This window comes from Podarcis filfolensis (assembly GCF_964270895.1).
Source record: "Podarcis filfolensis genome assembly, chromosome: 17".
Lineage (NCBI taxonomy): Eukaryota > Metazoa > Chordata > Lepidosauria > Squamata > Lacertidae > Podarcis > Podarcis filfolensis.
The window spans coordinates 5,066,093-5,088,968 of NC_139621.1; the positions used below are offsets into that span (position 1 = coordinate 5,066,093).

At 46.2% G+C, this 22,876-nt stretch overlaps 1 protein-coding gene across 3 annotated transcripts in view; it reads right to left on the bottom strand.

The window, feature by feature from the left end:
• The window catches only part of MAGIX (MAGI family member, X-linked), a 32,510-nt gene that overhangs the window by 7,804 nt on the left and 1,830 nt on the right, over window positions 1-22,876 (bottom strand). For 2 of the 3 annotated variants that reach the window (XM_083593353.1, XM_083593354.1), the window contains exons 2-5: window positions 19,322-19,497; window positions 19,119-19,195; window positions 14,688-15,233; window positions 8,921-9,250 (exon numbers count right to left, since the gene is read on the bottom strand). In XM_083593353.1, the coding sequence (XP_083449479.1) occupies window positions 8,921-9,250; window positions 14,688-15,233; window positions 19,119-19,195; window positions 19,322-19,386 (1,018 nt within the window). In that variant the 5' untranslated portion in view covers window positions 19,387-19,497. The remainder of the gene's footprint in view (window positions 1-8,920; window positions 9,251-14,687; window positions 15,234-19,118; window positions 19,196-19,321; window positions 19,498-22,876) is intronic. The other variant, XM_083593355.1, reaches the window with a different exon arrangement.

Below are 22,876 nucleotides of genomic sequence, written 5' to 3' on the forward strand. Positions count from 1 at the left end.
ACCACAGAGCCTAGGACTTGCCGATCAGAAGGTCGGCGGTTCAAATCCCTGCGACGGGGTGAGCTCCCATTGCTCGGTCCCTGCTCCTGCCAACCTAGCAGTTTGAAAGCATGTCAAAGTGCAAGTAGATAAATAGGTACCACTCCGGTGGGAAGCTAAATGGTGTTTCCGTGCGCTGCTCTGGTTCGCCAGAAGCACTTAGTCATGCTGGCCACATGACCCGGAAGCTGTACGCCGGCTCCCTTGGCCAGTAAAGCAAGATGAGCGCGCAACCCCAGAGTCAGCCACAACTGGACCTAATGGTCAGGGGTCCCTTTACCTTTACCTTACTTGACTTTTTCAGACCTAGGAGACACGATTAGCCCCAAGGTCCATTTGGGGCCTAATTCTTCAGCCACAGCGCTGCTGGTGTGGCTGTTACTGGGAAATTGGAAGTGGGGTGAGAAACCTCTTCCCATGAATCTTGCCTCTCCACAGTACAAGGCAAAGACAAAGAGCCTCTGCTGCCCATTACCAAATGTAGAAATTCACTGATAAATGTATCTATGTACTGGTTCAGTGGGAAAACTTTAGAAATTCATAAGAAATCACATCGTTGTATCGATCTTCTCAGTTCCAATGGCATTTAGGACCCAGGTGATGTCTAAGGGGAGGTTAGTGAGCCCACCATAATCCCCACATCAGCAGGACCTTCCCAAGGAGTCATGGCAGATGATATCCTGCCATGATGAGTGTCAGACCATCTCAATCACAACCATCTCAATCACAATGCCCTGAAGACCAGACAAGACAAAGGGGTATATTTGACTTGACTCAGGTATGTGGGACAGGGGCATGCCTGGATCTCAGGTTCTACCTGAGGCCACATCTTTTCTGTCACATATCTATGATGTCTTGATGATGCATCCTGAGGGGTATTATGGGAAACTTTGGGAAACTTTAAAATGCGGATGTAACCATTGCTCAGGGCTTCTGGCTGCTTCATCTCTACGGTATTGGGAAGCCTTGTTGCAGCAACAAAGATCATGCCTACAGGCCGCTGTTTTGCTTCTATCTCCTGGCTGAGGTCTCTTGCTTGTGATATAAGTAAAAAAACCTGCTTCTTTTCGCTTATGGGGTACCCAAGAGCCCAAATAGAGTCCTTTTGTAGGTTCTCTATTGGTAGGAGAAAATAACAGAGGCCAACCAGAGAATATTGAGAAGCAAAGCAGCTAGTAAGCCTGATCTTTATTAACTGTTGCAACAAGGTGCTCCCCCACATGCAGGAAAGGAGGAACCCAGAACAATGGCGCACAAGGCCTTATATATCCATTTTGAAATTCCCTGCCATCAAGCTCCAGACCACCCCTCCATACATCATACATACATCACAGAAGGGGTGTAGCCCAAGACACCCCCCACAAACATCATACCTACATCACAGAAAAGACGGTCTACAACAGAAATTTGAATGTTGTTGTTTTTCCTGTCTGCCAGGTTATCTGATAATGCCTTATCTGATTGCCTTTTCTGGGAGTTTGGCCATTCCTCTGAGATGGTAATTACTTAATTCCTGAGACAATGGGAAGGTTTTTTTTTCCATTTCCTCCCCTCCTTGCAGAGAAACATTTGGTCAGTTTGGGAGTTAAGATGGTTTCAGGGCTGTCTTCCTGTGCTGCTTCAGACATGTGGTTTATATATTTATATACGTGTTTGCTTGGTACATTTATGAACATTTAATATATATCTAACGACTAAACAACAACAACAAAGACCTTAAAATTCTTATAACACTTGTGACCCCCCAACCTGAACCTGTGGGAGTCAAGGTTAGGCAATTATGGGGTGTGCCAATGACTCCCTTATACAGGCTTGCTTTGGGTTAGGCTGTAAAGCAGCTGTGAGCGCTAAACCACCAGCTGAAGACGACTGCAGCTATGACCCGGCTGCCCCATGGATTATGGCCCCCATACCAGAATCTTCTGCCCATGAAGTCACATGAGTTGAGTGCCAGACTGGGAGTTCGAGAGGGAATTCACTTAAGAAATTCATCAGATGCGCCAGAGACAGAGAAGTTTAAAGCGTTAAAATCGAGATGTGGAAAATATGGAAACAACGAGGAGAGGCAGGGCCGAGATTTGGAAATATGCTTCAAGGTCCAGACTATGGGAAGCCCCGAAAAATAAATAATTATAATTTGGAAGATAATTTGATCTTTTTTTAATTTTTTAATTTTTATTGGATTATGATTTGATATGTTAATTGGATGTTTTTTATTGGAAAATTAATAAAAACGATTTAACGAAAGAAAAAGAAATTCATTAGAAGCAAGATAACTTATCTGATGGGACGGCCCCCAGTAAATGGTATAAAGAGGCATCATGACTCTGGCAGCGGAGGCAGAACACAGCTCCCATGGCTAGTAGCCTTCAATAGCCCTCTCCTTCAAGAACCTGCCTATTTTAAAGACATTCCAGTTGGCCATTGCTGCCTGTTGTGGCAGTGAGTTCCACAGTCTAGCACTGCACTGCGTCCGCCCAATAACATTGGTCTCAGTCTGCCAGGAAATTTTCTCACCCAAAGCTGCTAATCATACATGCGTTTTGAATCACCTCACTTATCACTCGGGAATCTTCCCTTGCATCACCAAAGCTCACAAATTGTGCTTTTCTCACTTTAAATATCTTTGCATCCCCTTGTGGAAGAAGATTCTCCCCAATCTGCCTGCTCTGGATGCTGATCTCCACTGCCTTGTGACTTGACCCAGATGCAATCGGACTCTCTGTTCTCCATCGAAACTGGCAGGAACAGGAGAGGGACTTGGCAGCTTCACTGATGCCTGAACACTTTTTTTTCTTTTTACAAAATCTGTGCAATACTGTGTGCACCAGCAAGGTTACGCATGCATGTCCTTGAAGGGTCAACCCCCCTCCCCGTCCTCCTGGAGATGACAGCCACAACGGTGGCAGGGAAAGGGGTGGAAAGCAGGTGAGTGCCAAGGCTATTCCTCCAGTCTTGTCCAGTTCCTGGGAGAGCAGACTGGGGGAAAGTGAGAGAGATCAGGATAGCTTGAACACTATCTAGTTTATAGGGAGATAAAAGTTAAAATGTGTTTCAGGAACAAAAAAATATTATTTGTTTTCTTAAATTGCCCACTCAGAGTAGACTAAAATGTATGTGCCATTCTTAAGGATAAAATGAATGTGGCTTAAAAAGCTGTGTTTTCCAAGGAACTACAGCAGGGGTCAGCAAACTTGACCTTGTGGGTGGCCAGACTGTATTTTGAAGGGGGGAAAAAGAACAAATTCCTATGCCCCACAAATAACCCAGAGGCGCATTTTAAATAAAAGCACACATTCTACTCATGTAAAAACATGCTGATTCCCGGACCATGCACAGGCAGGGTTTAGAAGGCGATTGGGCCAGATCCGACTCCCGGGCTTTAGTCTGCTTACCCATGAACTACAGGATTGGTGTGGACTGTGGCTCACATCATGAGTGTGGGGCTTCAAAAACAGGCAGTGGGAGCACACAGGATGTGGAGTATGGGGAAAGGTGAACATACCTGTAGTTCTTCTCTCCCCAAAATACTGAGAACAAGAGCTGCCTTTGAAACAAAAATAAGCATGTTCCAAAAATGCGCTTCCCCTTTCCACATACCCTGCCCTGGGTGTTGTTCTAGTCAATGTTTACTTGCCAGAACCTGAAAATTTAACTCAGCGCTGGGGCTCTCTCATGAGCAGATACACTTACGTCATGGAATCATAGAACTGAAGAGTTGCAGAGTTGGAAGGGACCCTGGCGGTCATTTAGTCCAACCCCCTGCAGTACAGAAATCTCAGCTAAAGCCATTCAACCTCTGCTTAAAAACCACCAAGGAAAGAGAGTCCATCACTTCCTGAGGGAGACAATTCCACTGTCAAACAGCTCTTACTATCAGAAAGATATGCCTGATAGATCTCCTTTCTTGTAACTCAAATCCATTGGTTTCGTGTCCTTAATTCACGTAAGTATATGCACGTACACACACACACACACACACACACACACACACACACACACACACAACCTAAGACACAGTCAATCTCTGTCTTGTCTTCAGTACAAACTTCATACAACCTTTAAACACTAAAGGGATTCTTCAGGATGGTTCTGGCTGCTGTCTCATCCACACAACAGGTGATGCTGATGAACTTTGCCAACAAAAAGTGGACGAGACCCAAGTTCACATCAAAGCCATGTTCTGCTGAACAATGTCGCTTTAATGATAGAAGTCAGAAATGCTGTGGGCACCCTGCCCACAACCCCCCCCCCTCGGAAAAGCTTTCAGCCTCACCTGGCCTCTGGCACATCCTCCATTCTTAGGTGGGTTCATGTAACACCCTCACTGGCTCTTCAGCTTCACCCCCCCCCAAAAAAATTAGTTGACTTGCCTGAACTAGAAAGACCAAAGGGCTTTCGCAAGGCTGAAGTCGTGACTCCGGTTCGTTACAGATAAACATCACCCATACACACACATTTGCAATTTGAACAATATGCAGCCACCCCAACCTGCCCAATTCCTTCCTCTCCCGCACAATAAACACCCCGATCTTACCCTTATAAGTAGAGAGCCCCCTTTCCCCCCCCCTTTGGCAAGACAGACTAAATCACTTTTAAGTCTTCCTGCCCGCTGCGCACCCCCGCCACACTTTCTACAAGGTAACACTTCTCTCCCGTCCTTCGACTACAAAGCAGAAAGCGGCAGCAGGAGTTAGGTATTTACGCTTGAAGTCCTGGATATGGCGCAGGAAGGTCTGGACTTGCTCAAACATTTTCAGGGTAGATGCAGGAGGGAAGCGGCCAGGGGCAGAGTGGGGAGTGGGTTAAAATCCACCGCCACCCTCCCAGCCCAAGGCTGCGCCTGCTTTTCCAGCAGCCCTTCCCCACCCCTCTCCTCTGCCCCCTTCACAGGAATTCCTCCGCACAAGGCTTTGCCTGATAAGCCAAGGGCTTTTGGGGGTGGGGGCGGAGTGGCTGAAGCTTAACCTGTTCAGAGCCACCAGGGACATTTTGTTCCCTGGGCGTACAATGAGAGTTCCTGGTTACGCCGCTTACAACAGTTCCTGCTCCAGTTTCCCCAAGCGCAAGGCAGTGTGAGAGACAGGTGCTTCTTCAAAAGCAGCAGAAGCTGCCATTTCCCCATCAAGAACTGTGGAGGAGAGAACTCTGCCTTTATTCTATGCAGACAGGAGACAAAAATGTACCGTATTTTTTGCTCTATAAGAAGCCAGCTGTTCTGGCTTCTGGGATTCAGAATATTTTTTTTCTTGTTTTCCTCCTCCAAAAACTAGGTGCGTCTTGTGGTCTGGTGCGTCTTATAGAGCGAAAAATACGGTATGTCTATACTGTTGCATAAGCTTTTCTATCAGTTTCTGGGAGTTGTGAGGAAGGTGTCTGACAATCCTTAGCTATCTGATCCCAGCACCCAAGAGCTGGAGTTCTCCGAGTTCCGCGGGGAAAAGGAATGGATGTCAAAATCAGTCCATCAAAGGGTTTTGTGGCACCTTAAAGACAAACAGGCTCATTTGTCAGGTGCATCCAAACACGCTGGAAAATGACACCAGTTTTAAAATCTGTAGCATAAATATACCCAACGGGGATGGCAAACCAGGAGTTACGCCCACATGGTAAAAGGTAAAGGACCCCTGACCATTAGGTCCAGTCGTCGCCGACTCTGGGGTTGCGGCGCTCATCTCGCTTTACTGGCTGAGGGAGCCAACGTTTGTCCGCAGACAGATTTTCTGGGTCATGTGGCCAGCATGACTAAGCCGCTTCTGGTGAACCAGAGCAGCACACGGAAATCCTGTTTACCTTCCCACCGGAGCGGTACCTATTTATCTACTTGCACTTTGGAATACTTTCGAACTGCTAGGTTGGCAGGAGCAGGGACCGAGCAACAGGAGCTCACCCCATCGCGGGGATTCGAACCGCCGACCTTCTGATCAGCAAGTCCTAGGCTCTGTGGTTTAACCCACAGTGCCACCCGCGTCCCACACCCACATGGACGCAGACATTAACAAGTTGTAGTTATATATTGGTGTCAATGTTGGCAAGTGAGAGATCACTTGCCACACTTTTGTTCAGGAGAAGCTTCATATTCTGCTTTGTGGGTGACTCTTTGCATTGTCCTATTTTGAATAAATTATCCAATAAATTTTAGTTTTCAGACCTTATCCATATGTTCACGTAAGCAGCTCCTTTATAGGAGTGCAGGAAGCCGCTGCCTCATACTGTGTCAGTATTGTCTACACTGATTGGCCGCAGCGCCAGGGTTTCAGACCTGGAGACGGCCAGGATTGAACCTGGCAGCTTCTGCAGGTAAAGCCAATTCTCTACCACTGAACTCTGACCCTTTCCTTTCTATGGGCATCATTAAAAGCCTAAATCCCTACATAGCCCTGCTAGGCTTCCAATGTAATGTATGATGTAGTTTCGATGAGGGGCATGATCCTTAAATGCTCAGGAAGATCTAAAGAAAGGGTGTATGAAACAGTCCACATAATCCATAGCATCTGACACTGTAGCTGTACAGCTTTCTGAAACTGAATAGCAGGGAAATTTGGAAAGGCACAGGCTGTGTCTGCTGACCCACAAATCAAAGGGGAGCTTGGACGTTTCCACTGAATAGGGATTCTATTCAGTGCATAAAGGACCTCTGACAGTGAAGTCTAGTCACAACGACTCTGGGGTTGCGGCGCTCATCCCGCTTTACTGGCTGAGGGACCTGGCGTTTGTCCGCAGACAGTTTTTCCGGGTCATGTGGCCAGCATGACTAAGCCACTTCTGGTGAAACCAGAGCAGCGCATGGAAACGCCGTTTACCTTCCCGCTGGAGCGGTACCTATTTATCTACTTGCACTTTGACGTGCTTTCGAACTGCTAGGTTGGCAGGAGCTGGGACCGAGCAACGGGAGCTCACCCCATCACAGGGATTCGAATCGCCGACCTTCCGATTGGCAAGCCCTAGGCTCAGTAGTTTAGACCACAGCACCACCCACGTCCCTTCATTCACTGTTTTCTGTTCAGCCTTTTACCATTGATCACTGTACAATATCTTCTAGATGGGACCCTGTTTTAACCCCCCTTTCTACCCAACTAGACTGATGGCAACGAGGAGAAGGCACAGACCGCTCTGAATGGCACTCCCTCCCAAAGACTTGCTGTGTTTTAACTTTCAGTTTGATTCAGAGGAGGGCGGGAGCTTTTTATTTCAGCTGGCTTTTGAAGCAAGAGAGAGCGAGCGTGGCTGATTTCAATTTGAGGTGATGTGGTTGGGCTGCTTTTAGGTTATTTAAATTTCTTTAGCATGCTGCCTTTAAGCAGCTGAATTTGACATGGGATTTTGCGATCTTGTGTTTTCCCATGTCTCTTGGCAGCAGTGGACCTCAGCGTCTCAAATTTCAATCGGCCTGACACCAACATCCGGTGCCCCACTGCCTCTTGCCTTCCGCTGGATGTCATAGCTGTGGTCCCCCAGCCCTGAAGCTTTGCACCCGGTGCACCCAAACTGGTCACATTCCCCTACATTCGCCTTTGCTCTCGGCATGTTGTGAACCACCTTGAGGGATTGGTAGAACAACACAGTGGGCTTAAAAAATAAAGATAAAAGAGCAAACGTGCTATTTTACTGATTCTGTATTAAAGTAATTACCGCATTTTTCACTCTGTAAGACGCACCAGACCATAAGACGCACCTAGTTTTTGGAGGAGGAAAACAAGAAAAAAAATATTCTGAATCCCAGAAGCCAGAACAGCAAGAGGGATCGCTGCAAGAGGGATCGCTGCGCAGTGAAAGCAGCAATCCCTCTTGCTGTTCTGGCTTCTGGGATAGCTGCGCAGCCTGCATTCGCTCCATAAGACGCACGCACACTTCCCCTTACTTTTTAGGAGGGAAAAAGTGAGTCTTATAGAGCAAAAAATACGTCATTTAAATGAATAGCACATTAAAACATGTCATTCAGATATGCAGAACCCATTTGAAGCAGACTGAATGCAAAATTTGGAATGGGGGGCAGCGGCAGTGGTAGGCACAAACTATTCCTCAGTAGAGATAGGTCCATTACGGTGAATGGGGCCCCACCAACATGTTTCTGCACTCAGCAAGCCCCCACCTGCCTGCCTTCTTACAGTCACCCCAAAGAGTAGCTCTGCCAGTCTGCATCCTCCTTTTTAGATGGAATCTACACACATATAGTGGGACGCGGGTGGCACTGTGGGTTAAACCACAGAGCCTAGGACTTGCTGATCAGAAGGTCGGCGGTTCGAATCCCCGCGATGGGGTGAGCTCCCGTTGCTCGGTCCCTGCTCCTGCCAACCTAGCAGTTTCAAAGCACGTCAAAGTGCAAGTAGATAAATAGGTACCGCTCCGGCGGGAAGGTAAACGCCGTTTCTGTGTACTGCTCTGCTTCGCCAGAAGCGGCTTAGTCATGCTGGCCACATGACCCGGAAGCTGTATGCCGGCTCCCTCGGCCAATAAAGCGAGATGAGCGCCGCAACCCCAGAGTCAGTCACGACTGGACCTAATGGTCAGGGGTCCCTTTACATTTTTTTACACACATATAAACACCATTCTGAAAATGCTTTTTTTCTAAAAGTGTTTTTAAAAATACATTGAATTTTCTATAAGGCTCACCATCGCCATCTCGTGTCACATTGTATATTGCGCTTCAGACACACTTAAAGCGTTTTATTTGCAGCTGTATATCTGAGTCCTTAGTCTCAGTGTTGCCTTTGTGGAACTCAGTGGGGAAGAGGATGGGGCCAAAGCCAGAATGAGTTGGCTCTGCCTGGCTCCACCTACTGTTTGGGCTCCTCCCCTTCCACCCAACCAATCCCAATGGGCACCCGCCACCACTGCTCTTCCCTGCTGCAAGGGGGTGTGCCTTTTCCCACAGCCTCACCTGCTCTCACAGCTCCACTTCCATCTGTTGCTATGGCGACGCCGCTGTTGCATCCATGGTCTTCTTTGGGGCCATCCACACCTCCTGTGGGCTCCCCAGCCCCTCCCGCTGGCCGGGGCCTCCTCAGCCTCTGGGAACAACGAGCAGGACACACAAGTACATCCCGGGGCTCGGGGCCCACAAAACTGGTCACAGCCAAAGTGTCAGCCGGGGGAGCACCCCAAGTGTTAGGAGTATCTCGAGAAACTCCTTTGTTGTGGCAAGAATCAGGCAAGAGGTGTTCTCGTCTGAAAGAGCAGTTTTCCTGGGGATGTCTCCGGGAATGATGACCTGCAGGGACAAGAAGGTAGGGTTGAGTAGGTCTGAATTGACACCAGACCCCGTCACATACCACAGTGGTCTCTCTGGGGTTTGCAGTGCTTAGCAAGCCCTCACCTCAAACTTGTACAGTGGTACCTCTAGTTACAGACTCAATCCGCTCTGGGGTGCAGTTCACAGCCCGAAAAGTCCACAACTAGAGCACCACTTCTGCGCATGCGTGCGGTGCGATAGAGCGCTGCTGTGCACGCACAAGGTGCGCAGAGCACTTCTGTGCATGTGTGAGATGTGCAGAGCGCTTCTGCGCATGCGACGAAACCCTGAAGTATACACTTCCGGGTTTGCCGGGTTCGTATCCTGAAAAAATGCAGTCAGAGACTGACGTAACAAGAGGTACAACTGTATATCCACTTCTAGCTATCAGAATCACATCCTATTTCTGATAATTCACATTTGTTTCAGTTACAGGTGTTTTGTGTGTGTAACTGCTCTGTCCATTTGGCAAATTGCTAGGAAAAAACAGGTCGTGGCTTTCAACAATGCAACTAAGCATGACATTCATTTTGTAAGAGGTAGCATCTTTCTGTTGCAGCTGAAATGAATTGGCACCTCTAAAATTATCCTGTGTGAATTTTGTTGTTTTTTTAAACATAATTTTTATTAGCAGGCCAATCCAATCACATTATTTCCAAATCATAATTCCAAATTATACAGCCAAATTTTTAAATTTATTGGGGGTACCCATACATCAAGCTCTGAACGAGGATCAAAACATCACTTCTGTTCCTGCTTTTATCAAACAGTTCTATCCAGATCTGTCCAGATAGTCTCTTTATTACTTTCTTCATCTTCTTGTTGTTATCATATATTCGTTTCTTTGCGATCTCTGATAGTCTTCACAAGCAGTTACCCTGTGTGAATTTTGACAGGCAATAGTTCCTTTATTACATTTATAGCCTACGTTTCTTCAATTAAGGTGGGATCTGTATGGATCCCAAGTGGCCTGCCATCCACGTAATGACTGTGGATCTGCAGGCAAATCACAGATTGCATGGTGGCTAAACAGTCACACACAAGGGACTCTAGGATGTTTAAGGATTGCTGCCTGCCTGACTGCATGCGTTGAATCCTGACAAGACTTTTGATGTGAGTAAACCTTGTATTTTTCTTGTTTACTAAATGGTCTGAGAGTGATTTCTTTCTTAACAGGGAAACATAAAACAGGAAAAAAGATAATCCAAGCCTGCCTATTGCATCCTTGGATATCATAATTGTTCTAGAAGGTTATGCAACCTTGTCCTAATAGCTTCTAGAGATAAGCTGTGCACGGGTAGTGATTTTAACTCTGCTAAAATAGATATTTGCATGCTCACAAAAATGAAAAAAGGAAGGGTAGTTATTAAATAGAATATCCTCTCCTACTCATCTAAATCCATCTAACAGTGACCAGACCCAGGCCTGCCTCAGCAAAGTTTATGACTTCATGCCTGTTCAGATCACAGCCCTCTGCATGTGTGCACGTTCACTGAATATTTGATATTCCACATTAGCGTTCATCATCCAGTGATCTTTTCAGTAGCTGTCAGACTTACAGTATCCGTCAGTATTTGGCAGCTGACATGCAGGAAGAGACAGCGCTTTGACAGTATCTTACATGTACCAATCAATATCTGACAGTATCTAACAGCTGGTGTGCAGTGGCATTTAATACATTTTGTACTAAAATAATTCATTTATTTACCCAATCATGGAAAAAATCCCACCCTTCAATAGGTTTAAAAAAACACATACACGCTAAGCAAAACAGTTAAATTGCAAATGTTGATGTAAAAAATTGAGTTTGAAATTCAAATGTTGATGTGGGGGGAATCAGATGTTGAAGTCAGCATTTTTAGATTTGTTGAACTTCAGTTAAGAAAAAAAGATTTCGCACTGCTTTCTGTATAATCAGATGATGATGATGGTTTTTTGTTTTTTTGCCCAGCAAATTCTTATTGGTCTCGCTGCACATCTTTCTTTCAAGGTGCTACTTTGGGGCTGTCTCATTTCCTGAGCATTTACCCAAGGGCACTACTTTGTACCTGGGAAAATGTGAGCCTCCTTCAGAAATCACTATTGGTTGCGAAGAATGAGATGGTGCAAGTGCCACAGGCAAGCTGTTTACTTATTTCCCACATCTATGCCCCACCTTCCCCACAAGCCTGTGAGGTCAACACTCACAATCAAATTAAAATGGCTTACAATCAAATATTGGATCTGATCTCTGCTGCCATGTATACACAAATAAAGCATTTTTATAGCACTTACAGAGAGAATATCTCTGCGCGCATTACAACAAGCTGGTACTGTATTGTTTTTCCTATGCTAAGATGGTGTTTGAGGCTAAGGGAACATTGGCCTCATACTTTCTAAACCACAGACTGCAAGTACAGGATTTACATGGCGGCTTCTTGCTATAAATACGCTAAACATGAATCACAATACATGTGCCTACTTAAACACTCCAATAACAAATCCTTAACAGACCAAATCCTGGACATGATATTTCAACATAAACCAAGCGCATTTTGGCACAAAGGTCTTCATCAATGGCCAAATATGATATCAAAACAAAAAACTAAACATAGCAAATCTATAAAATAAAATAAAAAAATCATGAAATCAGCACTTTAATAATAATAATAATAATAATAATAATAATAATAATAATAATACCTAACCACCTGCCCTGCCCCATCCCGACGGGCTTATGGCTTGTGTTGAAAAATAGGGTACACAGGATTTGGCCTAATAAGGATTTATGACTGGAGTGTTTGTATATGCGATCCCTCTTTATTGTAAGAAAGGATTCTGATTCCCCCCTTCGCTCTGTGTATAAAAGTTTGGAGTTCTTTTTTTTGTTAAAGATCATTCGGTTGTTTGCAGGGCAAGCTCAACCATTTGATGGAGTGAGGTGAACATCTCAGGAAGTACATTTCGAGAGAATTTAACATTGCGTTCTTCTGATCCTTCCATCAGTGCAATCGTTCCGTCAGCTTGCAAACGAAACCATCTCCACTCATTATCTCCTAATGTATTATCATTGCATTTTTATCTTGCCTTGGGTATTATACACTTTGACTTGGAGGGGTGGGGGGTGCAGTGGGAAGGGCGCCATTTGCTGCTATGCTTTGGGCAGCAACATGTTTTGGGTCAGCCCTGGTTTTTCACACTTAAACAATCATGCACCTGCTTGAGAGTCCTGAGTAACAGGTCTTTCAACCCAGTGCATCTGCCATCAGCATCTGCCATGAATTTGCTACTGGGGGAGGGGAGAGAGGAGATAATACTGTGGCACTCACACCCTCAAACATTTATCCAATTAAAATAGGGATGTCCCATTCCATAATGATAATTTTACTATTTATACCCCACACATCTTACTGGGTTGCCCCAGCCATTCTGGGCGGCTTCCAACATATATAAAAACACCATAAAACATTAAAAAAACTTCCTTTTACAGGATTGCCTTCAGACGGCTCAGGGGTCGGATAGCTCCATACCCTCCAACATTTCTCTAGTGAAAATAGGGACATTCTAAGGAAAAGGGACTTGGGTGGCGCTGTGGTCTAAACCACTGAGCCTAGGGCTTGCCGATTGGAAGGCTGGCGGTTCAAATCCCTGCGACGGGGTGAGCTCCCGTTGCTCGGTCCCTGCTCCTGCCCACCTAGCAGTTCGAAAGCACGTCCAAGTGCAAGTAGATAAATAGGTATTGCTCCACCGGGAAGGTAAATGGTGTTTCCGTGCACTGCTCTGGTTCGCCAGAACTTAGTCATGCTGGCCACATGACCTGGAAGATGTCTGGGGACAAATGCTGGCTCCCTCGGCCTATAGAGCGAGATGAGCGTGCAACCCCAGAGTCGTCTGCAACTGGACCTAATGGTCAGGGGTACCTTTACCTTTGCCTTTTTAAGGAAAAGTGGGACATTCTGGGATCAATTCAGAAACTGGGACAGCTTCTCTAAATCAAGGACTTCCCTGGAAAATAGGGACACTTGGAGAGTCTGTGATACTCAGTGCCATATAAAGTGTGTATCTGCTCTGCCCCAGCCCATGGTTTCGTGACTACAGGTCCAGTTTGAACTGAGGCACCCTGGTCTCATGGCTAGCACTGAAGTCACTTGACAACACCTGCATCATTATCTCATGCTTGCAGACATTTCCGTGATTTTTTTTTTAAATTAATACAACTATTTGTTTATTTTAATCATTTATTTGAGGACTATCTACTGCCTCTTCTGTGACAGGGGCTTTGAATTCTATCCTGCTGTCACACGGCATTCAATGACCTGAAATGCTGCTCCCTGGCTGCCGCGGCCAACTCGGAACCTGCCTGGCTGCCGCGGCAAACTCGGAACCTGCCTCTCTTGCTGAAGGAGCAGCGCCTATCTCAGCGAGGCAAAACTCTTGGAGGAAGAGCCACAGCCTCTCTTCCTGGCGGAGGGGCACAAAGACACCTGGGGGGGCGTCTGCTGCATTTTTGAGGACATGCCTGAGTACCTCAACCAGCAGCAGAGGGCAGGGCAGACATTCATAGATGAGTGCCTTTCTTCTAATCCCTTTCCGTTGTCCTGCGAGTTGTTTTTTAAAATAATAATAATAATAATAATAATAATAATAATAATATTTTATTATTTATACCCCGCCCATCTCTGGGCGGCTGCCAACAAAACACTAAAAAACAATAACCTATTAAACATTAAAAGCTTCCCTAAACAGGGCTGCCTTCAGATGTCTTCTAAAAATTTGGCAGTTATTTTTCTCTTTGACATCTGGTGGGAGGGCGTTCCACAGGGCGGGTGCCACTACCGAGAAGGCCCTCTGCCTGGTTCCCTGTAACTTGGCTTCTCGCAGCAAGGGAACCGCCAGAAGACCCTCAGCACTGGACCTCAGGGTCCGGACAGAACAATGGAGGTGGAGATGCTCCTTCAGGTATACTGGATTGAGGCTGTTTAGGGCTTTCAAGGTCAGCACCAACACTTTGAATTGTGCTCGGAAACGTACTGGGAGCCAGTTTAGGTCTTTCAAGACCGGTGTTATGTGGTCTTAGCAGCCGCTCCCAGTCACCAGTCTAGCTGCCGCATTCTGGATTAGTTGTAGTTTCCGGGTCACCTTCAAAGGTAGCCCCACAGACAGCGCATTGCAGTAGTCCAAGCGAGAGATAACTAGAGCATGCACCACTTTGGTGAGATAGTCTGATTTTTTTATCAATTTCCAACGGGTTACAAGCACAGCATTGTTACAGGAGCCATTGGAATTGGCAAACCAAGATAATCCTGGCGAACCCTTGGCCATTCATGCTCTAATGTTGCGAAGCAAGATGCCCAGCAGGTGGATAAGATGAGGGAGGATGGTGGGAAACTTGAATCTGCCCAGGGCTGTGGAAAAACCTCGTGGTGGCCCTGCTCACCTTTCCTTTCCACCAGAAGGATCACATCTCCTGTCCGCGTATGCTCCTGCAAGACACTCTCCACTTCTCCCGGGCTGAGGTCCCGCACGTCAGCCCCGTTCACCTTTGCAATGACATCCCCTTCCTCCAGCAAGGGGCATCGCTGTCGGTCCCAGATCTTCACGACCCGAGCCCCCGGCCTGCCCCCACTGAGAGACCCCACTCCAAACCACGGGCCAGAGGGGCTGCAGGGCAAGGGCACTGGGGTGAGGCGGCTGCTGGGTGGCCCCCGGTGGAGGTGCCGCTCGGCATGTTCCTCTTCGTCGCCCAGGCAGGCTTTGGTGCAACAGCGGACGCTGAGTCCACGGGTCCTGCGGGTTGGGGGCGGGCCAGCTTCTTGGCCGCAGGCCGGACCCCTGGGGACAGTGGGGCTGGGGGGCACAGCCCCGTACGTTGGCGGAGGGCGTCGGGACAGGAGAGGCTCCCCATCAGAAAGGCAGGAGCAGGGTGACTGGCGATGGGTATATTGCAGGATGCAGTTCCCGTCCACCACTACTACGACATTCACTGAAAAGGTGGAAGGAAAATAAAAGAGAGGCAGCAAGACAGTACCTTTCAGAGCCAAGATTAGGGCTGAAACAAATTTTCCGCCGTACAAAATCTCTTCCAGATTCTGCAGAAATCTAGTCAAATATTCATTTGCCAAACAAGTCACCCGATATTTGATATCTGCATTTGACGTCCTATGATATTTGACGCTGCTTGGTATTATTTGGAACTAGGTGACATGTAATGGTATTTAGTACTTCATTTAATAACCGGCATGCAACATTTTAAAATTTTTTTTAGTAGTCAATAATATTTAACAGCTAATAAGCAATGGGATTTAGTATTTGATGGTTGGCAAGCAATAGTATTTAGTATCTGATTGTATTTGGTAAGTGACATGTAATGGTATTTAGTATTTAATAACATTTGATAGATGGCATGCTGTGGTGTTTAGTATTTGACAGCTGACAGCTGATGTGGTTTCGTATTTCTTTATGCTATATTATGGATGTATGTCATGAGCGGCTTTAATAATCTAGTGGAGCTGGTTTTAACGAAGTATATATGTGTAAATAAACAAAGAAATGCCTGCCAAAAGCACCAAGAGATGCCAGCAAATCTAAACAGTTCTAATTCAGAGGCACATTCCAAATGCACATGTAAAAATGGTGAAATTGGAAATTTCAGTGAATTTCAAATACCCATTTCAGCTCTAGGCAAGATGAGGCATTGCTATGGAATGCAAGGCCATAAACTCGTTATAAACTAGCCATTCATACATTTAGAAGGACTAATATTCTGGAATCGTCTGCTTGGAGCAGTTGCAGGAGCCAAGATACCCATTGACTGCAAAACAGAATTGGATACATTGGTAACAGGTATATCATGATTTCCTATTCCAATATCTCATTGGGGCCCTTTGGATTCAGAGAAGTTCTCCCCTTGCCACAAAGACCTTGGACATTTTTAATCCTTCCTCAGGAACATCAGACATGACCACAGTTGAAGATGAGGTGTTGTGATTTTCCCCTGGGGGTAGGCTTGAGGGCACTGGTTTGGGATTGCAACACATTGCCATATTTGTGGCTGCGAAGGAACTGTTCCAGGTAATCCTAAATAATGTGGAATGTACCGTATTTTTTGCTCTGTAAGACTCACTTTTTCCCTCCTAAAAAGTAAGGGGAAATGTCTGTGCGTCTTATGGGGCGAATGCAGGCTGTGCAGCTATCACAGAAGCCAGAACAGCAAGAGGGATTGCTGCTTTCACTGCGCAGCAATCCCACTTGCTGTTCTGGCTTCTGAGATTCAGAATATTTTTTTTCTTGTTTTCCTCCTCCAAAAACTTGTGGTCTGGTGCGTCTTATAGAGCGAAAAATACGGTAGTTGTGCTGTGTTGTAATAAACAGATATGATTCTTCTACACAGGAGTGCCAGCTTGGCCCTGCCACCATGGGTGCCCAGGGCTGTGGGTGCCATGCAGTGTGCATGGCCTTGGGACTGAAATTTGGGGGTGCCTGGTCCCTTCATGGGGAATTTTGTGGGTGCTTTGGCACTTTGGGGCCCCAGGGAGTTGGCACCTATGCTTCTACAGAATGGTTCCCAGACAGTTCTCTTTCATTAAAACAGACCGTCTTGACCAGGCATAGGCAAACTCGGCCCTCCAGATGTTTTGGGACTACAACTCCCATCATCCCTAGCTAACAGGACCAGTGGTCAGGGATGATGGGAATTGTAGTCTCAAAACATCTGGAGGGCTGAGTTTGCCTATGCCTGGTCTTGACTCTACTGCCAGGAAAATATTTTTTAAGTCAAAAAGCATGGGTTTTATTCCACAAGACGAAACTTTCAATGTTTCAGGCTTCTCTCTCTTTTTGCCTGTTTCAGGAGAGAGGCTGCCATTCTGGCCGTTACATTTGGGGTGTACAAACTTTGCAAAGGCAGGAGAAACCGCCACAGCTCTGACAAGGAGGTCACGTTGTAGCATGTGCAATGGGCACATGTTCTTAGAAAGCCCTACAGTGCTTCGTTTGGCGAAGCTGGGCAGGAACGGCGGCGCTACGTTTTGGAACATACAGCAAAGTTCAGCCCCGGCACGGCCCTGTGCACAAGTCCACAAAATGTCTCCCTAGCCTGCCTGTCCTATCTGATGTCCAAAGGCTTGGTGGACATTTGAAGCACATTCTTTCCCTCAAAGAATTCTGGGAATAGCTTGTTAAAGGTCGCTGGGAACTGTAACTCCTGTGAGGTTAAACTAGAGGGCCCAGAATTATTGAAGAAAAAGAACCTGTCATGGATGTGCTTTAAAAGTGTGTGCACGGTCTTTTCTAAAGGCTTCAGGGAATTCTTGTTCGCCACAGGCAACCTGTTATTTACAAGCATGCTTCAACTGGAGGAGAGTAGGTTCTCCTGCTAGCATGACTTGATGGTGGCATTCACACAAACTCTAACTCAGGGATCAGCAACAGGAAACACAGGGGACAAATCTCCACCCCCTGCAATCCACTTTACTTCTGGTTCCCAGAGTAGGCCCTGATGTTCTCCCAAGCTGAGAGGCAGGTGAGGGATTCTAAGTCCTTCCTTTCAGCTTGGGCAGCAGAAGTGGCTTTGGCAGTTCTCTTCCTTAAATCACCTCAGCTGCTCATCATCACATGCAAGCCAAGATACAAGGAAATGGTAAAGAGAAGGCCCTCAAGCAGAGGTCCTCACTCAGCCTTTGGGGGGCCAGGGACCCGAAATCCAAGAAATGGTTGTGGGCACCTCAGACATACCCATTTCACAGAAGAAAAACTGGCAATGCTTAGACTCCCCCCCCCCACAAAAAACCGCAACCACACACCCCCTCAAAACAAATAAAACATGCAGAGGGGAAAAACAAGCGATAACCCCCCCAAAAAACAAAAGGATCAAAAACAAAACAAAGCTCACTCCTCGATTTAAAATATATTAGGAGGAGCAAGTCCCAAGAAAGCATTTTGTTTCTCACACACAGGTCCTACTTTGCAGACCCGGGTTCTAAAGGAAGAGCTCTACCAAAGCCTGCAAGGTGGAGGGAATAGAGTCCTTTGCCTCCATCTTGGTTTGAGTGGGAATTAGGCCCCATCTGCACTATCACATTCAAAGCAGTATCACATACCCGCCAACATTTCTCCGATGAAAACAGGGACATCCCATTCCATTGTGAAATTTTTACTATTTATACCCCACACATCTGACTGGGTTGCCCCAGATACTCTGGGCAGCTTCCAACATATATAAAAATATAATAAAACATCAAACATTTTAAAAATCCTTCCCTATACAGGATTGCCTTCAGATGGTTCGGGGGCTGGAAAACTCCATAACCTCCAACATTTCTCCAATGAAAATAGGGACATCCTAAGGAAAAGTGGGATATTCTGGGATCAAATCGGAAACCGGGACGGCTTCTCTAAATCAGGGGTGTCCCTGGAAAATAGGGACACTTGGAGGGTCTGGCATCATATCACGTCAAACAATCATGGCTTCCCCCAAAGAACCCTGCGAGTTGTAGTTTGCTAAGAGTGTTGAGAAATTTTAGGAGATTCCTATTCCCCTCAGAGAGCAACAAATTCCAGAGTTTCCTACAAAGGAGGGATTGACTTTTACCCCACTCTGATAATTGTATCTCTGTGAGGGGAATAATGGTCTCCTAGCACCCTTAAGAAAGTGCAGTTTCCAGGTTACTTTGGAGGAAGCCATTACTGTTTAAAGTGCTATAATGTTGGCTTTAAATGTGCAATGCAGATGGGGTCTTAGAGAGCCAATATTGCTGACCATTCTGCACTTACTGGGCTGAAAGGGACCCCATTAAAATCAATTGCCAATTGCAACCCCCACCGTAGGGCGTCCTATTTATAACAAGACCTAAACTCCCTCCACACTCACCTCCTGCAGCTGGGGTGGTCTCTGTTGCAGGAATGCGAGCCTCACAAGTCACCTGGGGGCTTTGTCTTGTGCTGCAGCTTTTGGAAGGGGGACAACAACGAGAGGTGAGTATTTCTCAGGAAGGCAGACTCCTCCATTCCCTCGCTCCCCACTTCAGTTGATCAGCCCTCTCAGGCAGAGGACGCGTAGCGCATTGGACTGACCTGATGCCACAGGGCTCGATCCTCTCTGAACCCCAGTCGTGGACATGGGGGCCAGCACCCCCCATGACTGCCCCACAGTCAGCGCAGCCAGGGATCTCACTTCGGGGACCCAAGCTCAGTCCCCCACATCCAACAGGGGAGCTTCGTAGGGTCCCCAGAGGTTGCCTCACTTTGTCCTGTGCAGAGACACAAATGTTGACATACAGCTCAGATTCCAGGATGCTTTGTGCATTGACTAAGTTTTTACTCAGACTAGACCCACTGAAATAAATGTGATTGAGGCGCCTTGACCCCAATAGGCCTGCTTAGCTGGAAACCACCCAGTGAGAGCCATAACATCAGAGGGCGGGGAACCTTTTTCAGCTGGAGGGCCACCTTCCCTTTGGTACAATCTCCGAGGGGCCGCACGTCGGTTGTGTGAAGGGCCAGAGGCAAAAATGGGCAGAGCGATGAGTATAAATTCCACCTTTGGAAGTTGCAAGCAAGGGTCGTTCGACAAAAAGCACTCAAGGAGGATGTGAAGAAAGGTCACCAAGCGGTGTGGCTAGGGAAAGATGGTGTGGCGTGGAGTCCCCATGGCCCAAAGAGCGTTGAAAGGCCCCATGAAAGAGAGGTTCTGGCTAGTCCAGCTTCAAATGGGTGCTTGTGGGAACACCTTCTCCTGACCTCCAAGTGCTTGACTCTCCCACCTTGAGTTTTGCTCTTGTTTGTGCAGCCACAGAAAAGCAGGGGGAAGAGGGGGCTTCTCAAGCCCCTGACAGGCTGCCCTATAAAGCAGGTGGTCTGTGCCTAGCCTGGTGACACACATTCTCCTGAACGAATCCCCTCTGTACCCGAAGGGAATATGAGGAGGTTTTTGCCCTGCCCTCTACCTTCAGAGAAGTGAAAGGTGTGGCTTATTTGTTTGTTTGCAACATTTACAAGGTTATTACCAACAAAACTGGGATCGAGATAGCCGAAGAACAAAAAAAAAGAAATCATATCAGACTGGTATTGTTACATTACCTTATATTGCAAATATAAACAATTACAAACGAAACCTGAAATTACTCCGCTCAGTAAAATAAACTCAATTGTCAAGCGTTTCAGAAAAAATGAATCAAACCATGAAAAAGAAAATTTACATGGAAGGGCTTATTGAAAAGGGGAGAAGCTTTCTTGTCCATGGGTGAGGGCTTTTTAAAAAAGCAGGGGAAGTGCTGCAGCCTATTTGCTTCCTCTTTGCTTTGCTGCCTGCTGGCCTTGTGGAGCAAGCAGCGGCCCCATCCCTGGAGCAGTTTTTGGAAAGTGGGTGTGAAGCGCAGGAGCCACTCTTTCGCTGCGTGCTTGTTTTGTTTTGCTCTCTGCCAGCCACATGAAGTGCTAGGTCAGCAGCTACTTTTAAAAAATGTGTGGGGTGTGTGTCGGGGCAAGCATGGCAACTGCCTGTTGGCTCATTTTGCTGCCTGACAGCCATGTGGCAGGCAGCCGCCTGATGGACGTTTTGAAAAGGTGGGGTTGCAGGAAGAAATGAAACCCATTGCTGCTCCGTTTGTTTTGTTTGCTGCCACATGCAGCAGACACAGTGTTAGAAACTCAGATATATAAGGTAGGCGCCAAATGTTACCTTAAACCAAGGTTACAGCTGCCAAAAGAGAATGTCTAGTTGCCATTTTGGGGCAAGACGGCTCTGAAGTCTTATTTTTCTAATGGTGGTCTGACTGTGATTGATTATCAGTTAAACACCTGGGTAGTTCAGATGACAATCTTGAGCTTGGTTAAAAGCTTTGAGCACTTAAAGAAGAAAAGTTACTTGATCCAATGACAGTTCACATATATATCTGCTTTTCACAACCCCTTTTTCTTAACAGTGACTGCTCCTACACAGGCTGCACAGAAAAAGCGTTTTGGTTCCAGAAATTCATTCCGATTGTGCGGATAAAATATAACGGATAGAATTTGACAGGATGGGGTATTAGTGTGTGAAAACAGTCCAGATCCAAGGATCTCCAGACGGTGGAGATGTCAGGTGCCCTCCTGGCACCAGGAATCTTCACTTGGTTCCAATGGCTGATAGTCAGGTGCGAAATACGCCTGGCACCTGGCTAATTTTGAACACTGAGCAGGCAGCAACCAGAGAAGAGCATTCCTTGAATAGAAGGGTAAGGAGGAGATGTGGAAATCCTTTTTTGTTTATGCTGCATGTCATACAGCAGGAATTGTTCCAAAGCTGTTGGTGCGGGAAGGCCAGTGCAGAGGCACTATTATCTCATTTTTCTTATATTTCCCCAAGTTGTTTTGGGGGTGGGGCAAATTGCAGAGGCATTATCATTGTTACTGCTTCAGAGGTTTTGAGACCACCTCATTTAACATCCCCACAAAAAACCCAGAATGACTGTTCATGAAATAGCAGGTGTTGTCAAATCACCCTGTAAACAAATCAGGATGAATGCTCAATAAACAGGTATTTGGAAGGGCCCTGTGAAAAGTATGGCACAGCTGAGTACACACAATCTCATTTCCCCCCCTCTACACATTAAAGTAACATCTGAAAGGGGCCGTACAATCAGCAGAGTCAAGTGGGAAACTTTTGTCAGGACTGGACTGCTCTCTCACTGAAATAATTTCTCAACCCTGCACACTGAAAGCTAGCATGTCAGGGACAAGCCAATATTCCAATGGGTAAGTTTTGTGTGTGAAGGGAGTTGGAGGGGAGTATTTAAAATGGTAAAAGTACATATAGTATGAGAGACAAAACATGCTGTGTTTTATACAATATGACAATAATATTTTCTGAATGGCTTACTATCTCTTTTTGAATCATCCTAGAGCATGCTCAGTAGTAGATAGTATCTTTGGTTAGATCACCTTCTGAGAGAGCTCGTGTGTGGCCATGAGACAGAGCCCTGATCCCGGAAATATTTTGCTCAGGTGTCACCTCTGCCATAAAACACAGTTAAGTACCACCCCACTGGCAGTTTGAGAATAATAACGACACTATTTTACTGGACAAGGCTGCTGTAAGGATTACTGAGAATGCATGGGAATTATTCATAGGCTAAGTAATATTATTAAATTTATAAGATTAAACCTATTGTTGAACCACTAAGACTGGATCATTTGAAATTTAAATGCCCATTTTGAATCCCCATAAAGTAGAGCTGTATGAACTACTCTGCAGAATGCTTGCTCAAGAGTTATGTGTTACTAGAAAGCCTGCCTGAGGCCAGAGTATGCTTGATGCAAAATGGGCATTAAACCCCCACATAGCTGATTCATGTAAAACAACAATAACATGCAAATTCACTTCTTTTCTGTCTCTAGAACCCATGGGATAATATTTGCACTGATACCTGATTTCTAAGATTTTCTCTGAGGTTCTGACAGCAAATACTGCAGTATCTTGAATGTTATCAGTTTTACAGTGATTCTAAAATCGCAAATCTCTTTCTTTAGTGGCAACTACAACAATCAGTTCCAACACGACATCTAATAATATTTTGTATCAACATGCATGCCTTCTCACCAGTGCTGTGGTCCACCTGCCATTTTACTGGCTGATCACCTATGTATACC